The sequence below is a fragment of the Prunus dulcis genome, chromosome 3 (assembly GCF_902201215.1).
Source record: "Prunus dulcis chromosome 3, ALMONDv2, whole genome shotgun sequence".
Lineage (NCBI taxonomy): Eukaryota > Viridiplantae > Streptophyta > Magnoliopsida > Rosales > Rosaceae > Prunus > Prunus dulcis.
In genome coordinates this window covers 8,799,658-8,813,234 of record NC_047652.1, presented here as the reverse complement: position 1 = coordinate 8,813,234, position 13,577 = coordinate 8,799,658, and the positions used below count along the sequence as shown (strand labels likewise).

At 38.7% G+C, this 13,577-nt stretch overlaps 1 protein-coding gene across 1 annotated transcript; it reads right to left on the bottom strand.

The window, feature by feature from the left end:
* Positions 1 to 596: 596 nt before the first annotated feature.
* Positions 597 to 5,674, bottom strand: LOC117623095 (ras-related protein Rab11D). Its single transcript, XM_034353949.1, has 2 exons — positions 5,301 to 5,674; positions 597 to 1,283 (listed from the first exon to the last, which is right to left on the bottom strand). Exons 1-2 carry the CDS (start codon positions 5,519 to 5,521, stop codon positions 848 to 850), a joined length of 657 nt encoding a protein of 218 aa, XP_034209840.1. The 5' UTR covers positions 5,522 to 5,674; the 3' UTR covers positions 597 to 847.
* Between the last annotated feature and the right edge of the window lie 7,903 nt (positions 5,675 to 13,577).

Sequence of the window (13,577 nt, the reverse complement as noted above, 5' to 3'; positions counted from 1 at the left end):
CTTGTAGTAGTTTTGATATTATTGCCGACCAGATCTAAAGATAACATTCTTAAAATTTAATTGACATCATATAATAACACGAAAAACCTTGGACATTTGGACTATGGCCTTTATTATTCTTTTTTTTTTTTGGGTTGAAATAGTAAGAACACATACTAGGGCATCTTCAATACTAATTTCTTCGTCTTTGTCCACGCCAATCCATGGACAAGCACACTATAAGGATTTTGTTAAGGTCAGATACAACAATGAGGACCACGGGAAGCTTATAACTTATTGAAAGCCACTCACAGTCGACGTTGTCATGGGTCGTAGACACAACACCCTTGGTTACCAAACACTATTTCCCTTCCACCGATATGAGAACTGAAGAATTTGTTGAGGTCAATCGCACATTCGTATGTAAGTCATTTCTAAGCGTTAATGAGATGCGGACTTCACATGCATTAAATGTTGACCATCCGACTGTAACACATCCCTAATAATAATTGAAATTTGCTTTTGTTTGGTTGTTTTAGAAAAGGCTTAAAAGCATGCTCAAAAGTTCTTCAAGCCCAGGTCACCAACTGCAACTTGGAACTTTTTCGGGCCCATTATTAGTTTCCTCATGATTTTGCAAGAAAACCAATGGGGTGAATTTGCTAAAATACTATAACAAGCAAACAAATATCACCTGGGGGCTACAAGTTACGTATACAGACCCTTGCCTAGTAGGCAATTTTTGCAAACAATATATCTGACATGCTAGTTTCACTGCCGGTGATCATATACAAAGAGAAGGGAAAAAAAACAAATAAAATAAAATAAAAACAGTAAAAAAAAACACCAGCAGAAAGAATTACCAAGTCTAGTTTGAGCAGCATCCAATTCTCTTAAAAACGGAACTATCATCTTTGACATTTATGGTCTGTCCTTTGGACGGAACAGCAGTAGCACTTCCGTTGTTGCCTGCCTCAACTGCCCTCTTGCTTACCACCCGGTATATTTGAGTCAAGACTTCAGTAAATGCATTTTCTACATTGGTTGCTTCCAATGCAGAAGTTTCCATGAAGTAGAGGGACTCTCTTTCAGCAAAAGATTTACCATCCTCTTTTGAGACAGCCACCAGATGGCGAAGATCTGATTTGTTGCCAATGAGCATGACTACGATGTTGGGGTCGGTATGGTCCCTCAGCTCCTTCAACCACCTTGCTACATTCTCAAATGTGGCTCCCCGAGTCACATCATACACTAGCAAAGCACCCACGGCTCCTCGATAGTATGCACTTGTAATGGCTCGATATCTATAAGAATACGGAAATTAGTGGAAACTACAAAACAGCTGTTAATTTGACACAAATCATTAATGTTAGAATTTTAAATACCAACTTGCAACTATAGCAGTATTCTCTAGCGGGGAATTGACCAGACAATTGATTTGATATAATTTCCAGTTGGATATGACACTCAATTTTAGGTAGGTTCCAACGGAGACAAAATATGGGCCTTTATGCACACGAAAATATAGCAGTCCAACTATTTGCAGATTTGCAGGCAGAATGAGACTGGGGATGAAAATCAAGCATTTATGCCATCTGATGACATTTTAGATACCAATACAACATCATGAGTTGGTGAAAATAAAATGCCCTGATAACAGTTAGCTCCACTGAAAATTGAACATTCAAGCAACTCATGTTCAAATGCCCTATGGTTTAGTTATTGGCACAACAAATCATGGTAATTAGCATATACTGAACCACGAATTAGACAAAACATGCTATAGTCCCAGGCAGCATCAACAATAAGGCGGCCAGCTGGTTTATCTGTCCCTCAGTGAACCTGGTGTTGCCAAATGCAGATAGTGTTGTTAGCCGTTCATGCTTTTCCTAAAAATTATATTCTCCACCAGGACTCAATAGGAATCAATCAAGTTACAGGCAGCTAACAAAAATAACATACATGCATATGAAATGAACTAAAGCAGTAACTTGTGTATTTTGAGTACGGATATATCAAAGTCAAAAGCATTTGCGAATGCTAATCAGGTAAACTATTGTCTAACATGACAATTAACTCATAGGAGAGGAGTGTTGTCACAATGAAAGCTAGAAATACGTGGGATCAAAAAGAAAATTTTTTCCCAAAGCCAAACATCGAAGTAAGGTTTCATACTACAGCAGAAGGCAAATACAAGTATTTCCATGAACTAAACAGAAATAAATGGCTGTTAAGAGCACTGCAGAGATTCATTACACTTTACCAACAAAACTCAAAATTGAAAGTTTTCAAAATTCCTTCTTTTCCTCTTTGAGGATTGTTTGTAGGTAATGACTAAATGTGCACTTTAGCATATAAATTCAAATTTATTTCTAAAGACATTCAATATAAAGACAACATCTAGCCAGATGGTCATTTTTCTATCAAATTAACAACTTGGAGGGAGCAGTGGAACACACCCCAGAGAACCTCCTCTAAAAAATATCTGGAACCTGAACATATTGCAAAAAATCAAATTCTTCAGGTGCATCTTTCTACAAAGAAGGCTCAAAACGAAACTGTGGATTGCAATATTTAATCCAAATATAGACCAGGCATGCCTCTTTTGTGGAGAGGTGGTGGAAAACATTGACCACTAGTTGACATAATGCCCTGTTCTGGAAAGTGTCTAGATGCATGTTGGCATGGTCTGCCAAGACCCTAACACAAACTTACCCTTTCTCAATTGGGTTGAAGATACAGAGAACAAAAGATGACAAGCAGGGAATGACACTAGTAATTTGTTGGAAAAATCGTCGGCCTTGTGCTGGGAGCTCCGGGAACATGGTGTGCAATGTTATTCAAGAACCACAAGCCTAACCCTATTCAGGCCATTACTATTGCTACTAAATGTCTCACAGACTTCGCCCTGAGATACATCATATTACAAAAAGAACCCCAATAATCCCTTCCCACAAAGAGGATCAAATGGAAACCCCCAGAGGAGCACTTCATTAAACACAACTTGGATGCTCCAGTAAAGAATAGCAATCAAGTCAAATCTAGCTGTATCATCAAAAACTCTGATAAAACCCACTCTTTGCAGACACTAGAGACCAAGACTTTTGTACTGTTCCAATGGCAGAATGCAAAGCCCTAAAGTGACTCCAAACTAGTAATTGACAGCACCAGGAGCCCAAAAAAAAACAAACCATAGCAGTTGCTGGTCATGAGAGATATACACTCAGCTTCCACATGGAGCACCTAGAACTCCAACATGTTATCAAAGAGGCAAATGTGGCAGACGTACTTGCTGAGTCTGCATACATCATGTTTCATGTACTGGACTCCCCTCTTCATCATCAACAGAGCCAGCTTGGATCTTGTAGGTTGCGGGCACTATTCAGGTGAGTCTATTAATAACCAAAAAAAAAAAAAAAAGTTTTTCTACTATGCTATGAATATAAAGAAGCTTTTTTTAGAACAGGGTAAATTAAGAACAGCCCCTACATTCAAATCTCCTTCTCTCTGCTCAGTTTTTCTTTTGTCAACCAATATCCGCCTATTTTCTTTCTCCATTAATAATGATATTGTGATGGTGATCTGATCACCTAATCAAATTTTAACTCACCCTAGGACTTAATACTTTCCAGCCATCACGTTGGCAAATTAAAGCTTTTAAGACTGGCTTAATAACAAATTACAATTAAGTAGCCATAATGGAGACAAATAAATGCTTCAATGATTCTTGAAAATTGAGATCAAACAATGAATAATTGAAAAACCTTCCCTCCATACACTGCCAATAAGCCAAGTAAGAAAAAAGAACAAAGAATAGTCCATGTTAGGGATACACTTCCAAAGGAGCAACTACTCTGAGTCCCAAATTTCCAAGTAATGAAATGAAAAACAAAAAAGAAAAGTGTCTTACAGCTTCTCACATGAAGAAAGTTGTATAGTGAACAGACAATCTATGTTTCCTATGTATTACATCCAAAGCATGTTGAGACTTCAGGCCCTATTAAATGCATGCTTCTCTGATCTTTAGTTCTACAATGATCATCTATTACCTATCTACATAATATTCCAACATAGCCTAATTAATATGCCTTGTTACTAAATCCCTAAATAACATGTGTTGGAGATGCATGTTTGTGCCTAACACCTATAACATCCCCACTATAGACAAACTATATTGCTTTAGACGCATAGGGTCTAGAATGGACTATCCATTTACACCTCGATAAATCCTATTCTTTTTTCTTTATGCCAAAATATTATATAAAAAAACTCGGAATAATTTACCTAACGAAACATTTCATCAGGGCGCACATGACATCAAAGTGTAATATCTAATACATTTCAAACACTCTCATCTACATCACTAGAAAAATTGATAATATCTAATACATTTCAAACACTCTCATCTACATCACCAGAAAAATTGAACACTTGAAAAAAGAAAATATCCATTTTGGCCTCCAGTACAGATAATGATAATAATAATAAAACTCAGAAATTTTACTCAAGGGCACTCATGGTTTTCTCTATAGCATCTAATTCTTGTCTTCTAAAAGAGGAGTAGATGATGTTTAAATCACTTAGTTTTCTCTGTAGCCAATAGGGATGATTACAATGCCTCCAACATGTTGCAACTCATTAACAAGTGAATTAAATTATTTTTCACCACATAAAATGACATGTGAACATATAAGAACATATAAGAAGGGTTAATATCAAATTTCATTTCGATGTAACATAATAGCTTGCTCAACCAATTCTGCATAGCAAAAGTATCCTTTCCCCAAGGATAATATCATGCCACACTAGGAGCACGATAGCATACAAAAGGACTGCAAAAGTCAAAACATGCAAAACTTCACCAAGCGATTATATCTATTACAGATAAAATTTCAAAATATTTGCCTAAGATTTAGGAAGACAAAGAAAAAAACATCAAAACCCCATGATATTCCAGAAACTATGGAAAAACCCTTTTGACAACGCCGAATGTTGTATTCGTCCTGTTTACCTCTGATTCAGTACTAACATATACAAACCAATCTGCCTAAGGCTTCATATGCCTAAATATTTCAGCAGAAAGAAAGAACAGCTATCATAAATCATCAGAAGAATTTGAAAAATACCAAACCTATGATATCTGATCTTCAGAAAGAATAAGCCTCCAGAGCATACAATCCAACTCGAACCCCAAAAAGTAAAAATAAAAGTTTTTCCAATACTATAGAGAAAACCCATGTCTAATCAGATAAAACGATCAAACCCCACATCACAAAAGCCAAAAAATTTGGCAATAAACAAAGTTAAAAGAAAAGCCATACCTCTCTTGGCCAGCAGTGTCCCAAATCTGAGCCTTAATGGTTTTTCCATCAACGTTCATAGTCTTGGTAGCAAACTCCACCCCAATAGTAGACTTGGACTCCAGATTAAACTCGTTCCTGGTGAACCTGGAAAGCAGGTTTGATTTTCCTACACCAGAATCACCAATCAAAACCAGCTTGAACAAGTAATCATAGTCATCATCAGCTTTGTACCCAGCCATATATGATATATACTTCTTACTGAGAGAGAGAGAGAGAGAGAGAGAGAGAGAGAGGGAGAAGAGAAATAGAGAGAAGGAAATAGAGAAAGAAAGAAGGAGCAAAGAGCAACGAGCAGAAAGGACACAGCTTTTTTCTTGGTTTGGTCTAACAAGTGTTGAAAATTGGCGTAAGGGGCAAATGGGGACACGGTGGTCTTTAAATTTTTCTTTTTAAGAAAAAGGCAAAGATTTGGTTTTTAATATATTGAAGGATTTTGTAGGTAGAGACTTTGAAATGGGAAATGATAAATACTATTTTACTGGTCTGGCTGAAATCTTGGAAGAGAATAATAGCCGAAGACACGAGAATACGATAATGGTGCCACACTACTTTTCTAGTACGGACAGACACACACAAAAACATTTTTAATTTACTTACGCGGAAGCTACGCCAAAAATCCAAAATGTTGGAATTTGCAAATGAAAGAAGGCGGGAACATTGTGTTATGGTTACTTGTTAAAATCAAATTGGGAACCGCAGTAGTGAAATTAGGATTTCATCTGTGGATAAAGAAGCTATCATAAAAGAGGGTTCAGATCACATATCTTTAAAATGGCAGTTTTATAAATTATAGGAAGTTCAAAGTCTTTTTATTATGTTGTAAATGGACTTTGAGGGTGTCCATAGTAATGAAACACCCAAATTTTAATGCCTAGCCTCAATTATTGAATAGCCAGCTCCCATATAACAAAATTTGCAGCACCTTAACTCCTAGGAATTTTATTTGCAAAACTGCCATACTTTTAAATGTGTTTTTATTGATCGAATAATGCCTTAGGTAGGGAGACAGCCAACATTATATAAACCTTTTAGAAAAGCAGCAACATTCAAACAATTTTCTCACTCCGTCACATTGTGCGGACTCTCCTCCGCATTGTTCTTTCAAGTTTTAGTTTATTTCTGAAGGGAAAAATTCAAAGTTCTTCATTTGAGCCAAGTGTTGTGAGTGTTTAATGAGACATTGTCTTGGAGGGGCGAAAGTTATTTTTAAGAATAGTGATCACGCACACCTTAACTTAAAAATTATAATAATGAAGCTTCCATGGAGATCGACTTCTATATTGAAAAAGATAAGATATTGTATAAAAATATGATTTATTATATTTTTTGGATTTTTATTGGGTGAGTTCAAATCAAAGAAATTTTTTGGTTTATCTTACTTTATTTTTTTCTCATTTTTCTCTTATGAATAATAACATATTTATAATAATTAAATAATAAAAAAAACTCAATTTCTTAATAACTCAATCAAAATAAATAAAATACAATTCTTTAGTCAAAGCTGGAATTAAATTGAAACAGGACAAACCTGAGGCATATCTTCTAGGCCCACTAAAGGCGCTTCCTCAGTATCAGGAGAAGATTCTACCTTTGCCCTTTTACTCCCAACTTTTGGAAATTACCAACCAGCGTTAGAAATAAGCAGAAGAAGAACTCTTACCAAAATTGAAAAGGTCCGGAAATAAGAACATACCACCTTCAGGGGCCAAACCAGGATAAGTGTTTAGAGTTGGTGGGGCAGAGGCTCTACGCTTTCTTTGAAGTGGTATTTCATCCTCATCTTCGTCACCATCTTCTTCGTCACGTTCCTCTAAAGGAGCCTTCCCTTTGTCCTAAGACCTAAAACTCGAACCAGAAGGACGAGAAGGTACGGGAGAAATATGGGGCATTTCTAGAACCTCACCAGTAGAAGGGGCAACACTCCGAGCTACAGTGAAGAAAAAGAAATTAACTCTGCTAAAATCGAAAGAAGGAAGAAATTTTGACAAAGCCTTACCAATCCCTCCAGGACCACTTGGCTCGTTCGCAGTAGTTTCTGCCAAAATACCAAAAACAATCCAGATTGTTAGAAATGGTACGAATGGCTTGGAATGAAATACAAATGCTAAAATTGGTACACCTCTACCTATTATAGTTTCTCCTTGGAAGCGCACCAAGCTACACTGCATGGAAGATTTTTCTTTCTCCGTCATTGATCTAGCGAAAGGGCAGTTTTGAAAAGTCGAAGTGTAGAGAAGCTTGGCAGGTTCAGGTAGCCATGAAAACAATCTGTTCTCCTAAAATTCATGGAATGATGGGGGTGAAGAGTGAAGATGGATCATAGGGAGGAACCCTCACCTTATCAATCCTATTCTGCCACGACGTCCTCATCTTTATAACCTTTTGAGGCGTCAAAGTTAGGTTTCGCCACGAATTCTCTTTGTTTACCGAGCTGTATCTCAATTCAGGAATGGCATGAACGAGTCCAAACTGCTAGCTCACAAATTGGGGATTGTAAGCTTCGACCCCATAAGCGCACCTCTTGTCAGTATGAATCCCTCCAAAGAAGAGATACCTGCTGGTTAAACAAGAGACACTTATGTCAGCATGTAATCTGGACCGAAAATCAGTCAAATCCCTCCAACGCCGGGGAGCTTCGTGAAGACCACTATCCACAAACCAAGGTGTATCGCAAAACAATGAGCGGAGCCAGGTCATTCTTAGACGTCATTTACACTCTTTGAGGAAAATTAAGCACTCTTCAGTGCTGACTGGCCTCTTGGGATTAATAGCCAGAGCAGTAGCCGGGACATCGTCCTCAAGATATTCCAATTCCTCATTCCCCAATTCAGGGAAGTACCACTCAAACCATATCTGGACCATCTAGACAGGACCACAGACATTCAGATTGAACGGGCGGATTGTAATATGATAAAGGCAGTGATAGAGTGAAGCTAACATGAAAGGGCTCGTCGCCTGCCTCGTCTCGTTGTGAAGAGCCTCTGCCAGGTGCATATATTCAGTCTTTACAACCTCATCAGCGTGAGGGAAAATAAACTTGTTCAGCCAGAAAAGTAAGAACATCATGTGTTCTTGATCACGATCAATCATACCCTGGTACATCATCACAAAACCAGAATAGGTTCTCAGGCGCATAATCTCGGATTTGCTAGCCCTCATCGGAACCCCAACTTTCCGATTCCTCATTTCGTAATCCCCTAGAACATTGATGCTGGAACCCCAGGGTCTGAAGCCAAAAAGGGCTGCCATGTCCAGAATGGTGGTGGTCATAGGCCCGGGACTCAAAGCAAAAGTGTTAGAGGTACTATCCCATAAGCAGAGAGCCGCACTTATCAACGAGGGGTTCAAATCAATGTAGTTTCGACAGCAGGATGGCATAAAAAATCCTATTTTGCATCAATTTGTCTTTGAACAGGGGCATCATCTCGTCTACCCAGCTGGCCCAAGGAAGAAAATCCACGGGAAGAGGCACATTAGGGTTCGAGCCTAACCGCTCCAGGTTTACTTCCCAGGACCCCCAATCGATATCCTCCATGTCATAAGAAAATGAAGCTCGGCCAAACAAGTATCTGAGACCAGCAGATTGTCGGGCTTGGCTTGAGAATAATGAGGACCCAAAAGTGGAGTTTTGTAGGGAACCCTCAGCGTCAATGGAAAAGGAGAATAAAGCCTCGCCGAGCTAGCCGATTGTTCTTGAGTAAGGGCGGCTTGAAATTCAGAAGCACGCTTTGTTGTTTCCTCCTCCGAAATCCAATTAGGAACTTTGGTGGAAGACTTGGTAGTTTTCATTCGTTTATGGGCCATAACAAGGTTCTTGGAAAAAATGAAAGGTAGCGGCGGTATGAAGAAGAAGAAGAGAGTCTGAGCGATGTTCTTTTTAGAAACGATGAGTTCGAAAAATGAGAAGTTGGGAAGTTTTCTTTTGACAGGCAGAATTAATTGCCAGACGTGGGAAGACAGTTGTTGGCTTGCTACCACTAATATGGCGCGTATCTTTCAAAAAATTCTTTTTTTCACGATTTGACATATCTGTCAGAAGCTAGAAGGTCTAATTTTGATAAACCTGACCCAAGCCCATCAAAACTAGGGGGCAATTTGTGTGCCCAGTTTTGGTAAATAGACCAAAAATGGTCTAATGGGTTAAAATAATATTTTAAAGATAACCCCTGGCCTATTAATATTTGTCTTTTCTTAAAAGGTCACCTTTTTCCTAACGGGCTTTTTGGAATAAATCAATAAGAAGGTCCAAATTGTAGAGGATCAGATCCTTATCTCGCACTAAAGGCCAAAAAATCGATAAACATGTTCTCTAGGCCCACGTGGGAGGCTTAAGGAGATTATCACATTTAATGACGACTTGACCTCCTTCCCTCCCAGCAAGAGAGCAAGTCGTACATAAGCCACCAAAACCAAAGAAGGATCAAATTGTCAGCCCATTCTTCAAGTACATTGGGGTCAAATCAAGAGAGCTTCACAAAGAAAACTGACAGTTCCTGACAGAAGCCTTCCATCATTCCTTCTATGAACCAGTTAAAATCAACAAACCAGCAGTTGACCTTGAACCACAAGCCAAAGGTCTTGTCACAGTTTCCATCATTACAAGCTCCTTCATCCTCCATAAATAAAGAAAGTCTACTTCAGAAGAAGGGGACTCTCTCTCCAAAATCAAACGAAACATCTCAAAAAACACTTGAAAACTCTCAAGATAACAATCTGCCTACTTTCTATAGATAACCAGTCGACAACTCCTGTGTTTATCTCTCGTAGCTCTACCATATTCATGGTATGATTTTCTTTTAAAAGTAATCTTTTTCAATTCTTGTAATCACTTAACTGGATTGAGAAATCTCTAGTCTCTCTTTCCTTGCTTTGTAATTCGGATTTAAAGATAATTGATGGATTAATTGAAGAAGGTTCTATTATTTAGTTTACGCTTAGATCAAGTATAAGTTGCAGAAAAATCATCTTAAAAAAGTTCACTTAATTACCTAAAAATGAATTATGGACTATTTTAGTACATAAAACCGAACTCCCACCTTCGTCCCTTTATAAAAGTCCAAAGAACCAACGTTCGGGCCCGAAAAGGAATAGGGGCCCGAATGAAATAGTAATGATAGGAGGGATAGGAAGTTGAGTTGGGCCCAAATTATAGCACTGGGCTCGAATTAACTATTAATCTAGCCTGAGGACGATATAGATATTGAAACCAGTTGATAAAACCCAGATACGGTCTTACTAACCACGAACTTGGTATATATATATATATATATATATCTGTCTCTCTCTCTCTCTCTCTCTCTCTCTTACTTGTTCAGGTGTCGCTCATACTTATCAGGTAGACACTCGCGAAGGAAAGAATATTGAAGTCCTCTTAATTGAGGCATAGAAAAGAATCAATCCAGGCAGTACCCCCCTTGGAGCACAATGGCTTGAGAAGAAGTCCAGAAAAGATGCGCGAGTTCCATCAAAATTAACCATTCATAAACTTCCATAACAGGTCTATTGGGCTGGTCATATACCCAATAGTGGCACGCCTTTGCTACATCATGAATTAAAGTTGAGAAAAGTTGACAGATAGGGCCTCAACCAGGGCCGCTCGCTTTTAGCAAACTGATTCAACTTTCAATTTTGTTCAAAAATTGAAGAAGTCCTCTCCACGAGCTAAGAGACACCATCCAATCGGGACATTGGTGTTGATCCAACGAACATCTCCTTTCCTCCAAGCAGAGTTGACTCCCTCGGGTGGCGAAAAGGAACAGCGGACGAAAAAAAGGACCAACACTTGTTTTAGCTCAAGGTGGGCGCCATCAAACTCAAACACTATAGGCAGCGTAACCGAAAATAGCTGGCTGCCTGGGCCTTCTCCTCCTCCTCTTATTGTTGTTGTTGTTGTTGCTGCTATGTCTGTGATGTTATAGTAGAGGTCCATTCAGGACTTAGTTTTGTTGAGAGGCTGCACCAACCACTTATCCACGAAGTAAGAGACCATGGTCTTGCGCATGACTTGATAAACTCCGTCCACCAACAGAGAGTACTGCGACTTGAATCTATAGCAACTCCATAGTCGCCCTCGTATGTAAACAGCTTCGAATCGATTGGAAGAATGGATCCATTCAAGCTTATACCCGTCATGTTTAAATAATATGACTCATCTGAAAGCCCCACAATTGGCGTTGTTTGGATTTGACCCGCAGGAACTTTGAGCTCTGCCGCTTCGCCGAAAAACAGAGATGCCTCATCTCCAACACGATTGGCATGATGAGCATCTCCGGAGGCAATAGGAGAATTTCAGTAGCATGATATCGCTCAGCTGGATGGATTATCCCTCCCTAACCCCCAGAATTCCAGACAACGGATTGGCATGATGGGCATCTTTGGCGAAACGAAGGATGCGATTGATGATACCGCAGCTAAATGCCACATTATGGATTTGTGTTTGCCGCTGCTGCTGCCCAACTTGGTAGTTTAGAGTTATGGTGAAGTAGAAGGTGTCGAGGCCGAAGCCACCTGTAGTGACCTATTTTCCGAGGTATTCAATCCCATACTTACATAAATTTCCCATTAGAGCAAGCCATGTACCGTGACAGAGTGGATGGTCAGAGGGCATAGGCTGGAAAGTGAGCGAGCTGTTGGGGTCGAAATTGGGCAACGAAACTTGGAAGCACTTTGTACAGTGGGTAGATTGGACCCATGTGGGACTGCTGCCGGTGTCAAATGCCAGGTTGACTTTCACGGGCGAAGTTCCAACATAGGCCTTGGCACGGTTCAGGTCGAGTCAATTTTTGGCCGACCGCTGGCCAAACCAAAGGTAAGCTCGGTTCTCGGGTCGGGTCGAGTCTAGGGCAAAACTTGAAATTGGGCTGAACTATAAATGGGCTTCGGTTCTCCGGTCAGTTCTGAGTTGTGATCGGTTTGGGCTTGAGCCCAATTTTACCATTTTCAAAAGCCCAAATCATTTTTACTTGTAGCCAAAAAAGCCCAAATCAGATTTAATTTTAGTATAAAAAAAAAAAACCCAAATTAGATTTACTTTCAACCAAAATCCATTTTTTGTTGTCAAATGGCCAAAACCTAATAGGTTCTTGTGAACAAGCCCAAATCACTTTTTACTTTTTTTTCAAAACCTGAAATTATGCAAATTCAACCTATAAAAATCCATCATTCCAATCTAAGTTTCTAAACAACTAAATGAATCTCACATTCACACATTCAACCAACCAAGCAAGGAAAGGAAATATAATCTCTTACAAACCATGACAAAAAAAATAATACACAAATAAAGCAAGCAATCCAAATTAAACTTATGAAATTAAAGATTACAACCCATCACAAAAATACACATAAAGATAACATCCTTGCAAAAAATCTGCTTCATCCATTCTTCCAAAACCTTAAAAAGCAACCTACACAACACTTAAAAGAATTAACACAAAGTTTCACCATCAACAAATCATAATTAAAATAGGATGCAAGAAAAATATCTTCCAACATATCTTCATCACACTAAGAAGGGAGAGTCTTATTCAAATTTGTAGTGGATGTTTTACTCCCCATTTCTACAAAATATAATAAAATAAATCAAACCAATTTGAGTTAGAACACATAAAAATAAGAAAATAATCGGATTCAAATATACTTATAGAAATGAAAATATTACCCATTTCAATTGATTCATAGAACTCCATCTCCTCAATGCTTGGCACATATTGCAATGAAGATATATCTTCGGACCTTATCTAATTTTGAGAGCAAATCAAAGCCTCAACCATCCTAGGAGACAATGAGCTTCGAAACGAGTCAATCACTCTCCCACTTGTGCTAAAACAAGACTCCGAAGCTATTGTGGAAGTAGGGATTGCAAGCACATCCTTTGCAATTGATGCCAAAGTAGGATACTTGAGCCCATTTATTCTCCACCACCCTAGTATATCAAACTCCTCATCAATGGATTCAAGTGGATCCAACAAGTACCTATCCACTTCATGTGTTATAACCACATTCTCACTCTCTTGTTGAATTTTTTTCCACTTTTCCATCATGGTTTTTCGTTTACGACCTCCAAAAACCAAAGAAGAGTCGGTTTCATTGTTAGTACTACCACCACTCTCATTGGTAGTACTAGTAGCACCCATATTGTTACTACTAGGCTTATACACTTCATACATATTCATAAGAAGTTGTTTCACCTCATTTGTCTTTTGAGCCACCAATCTATCACAAGTAGGATCATTTTCA

Excerpts from the sequence above, each read along its gene's own strand:
- LOC117623095 (XM_034353949.1), bottom strand. The coding sequence starts at position 5,521 with ATGGCTGGGTACAAAGCTGATGATGACTATGATTACTTGTTCAAGCTG. Across the intron at positions 1,284-5,300 it reads GACACTGCTGGCCAAGAGAG|ATATCGAGCCATTACAAGTG; the intron begins GTATGGCTTTTC and ends GTATTCTTATAG.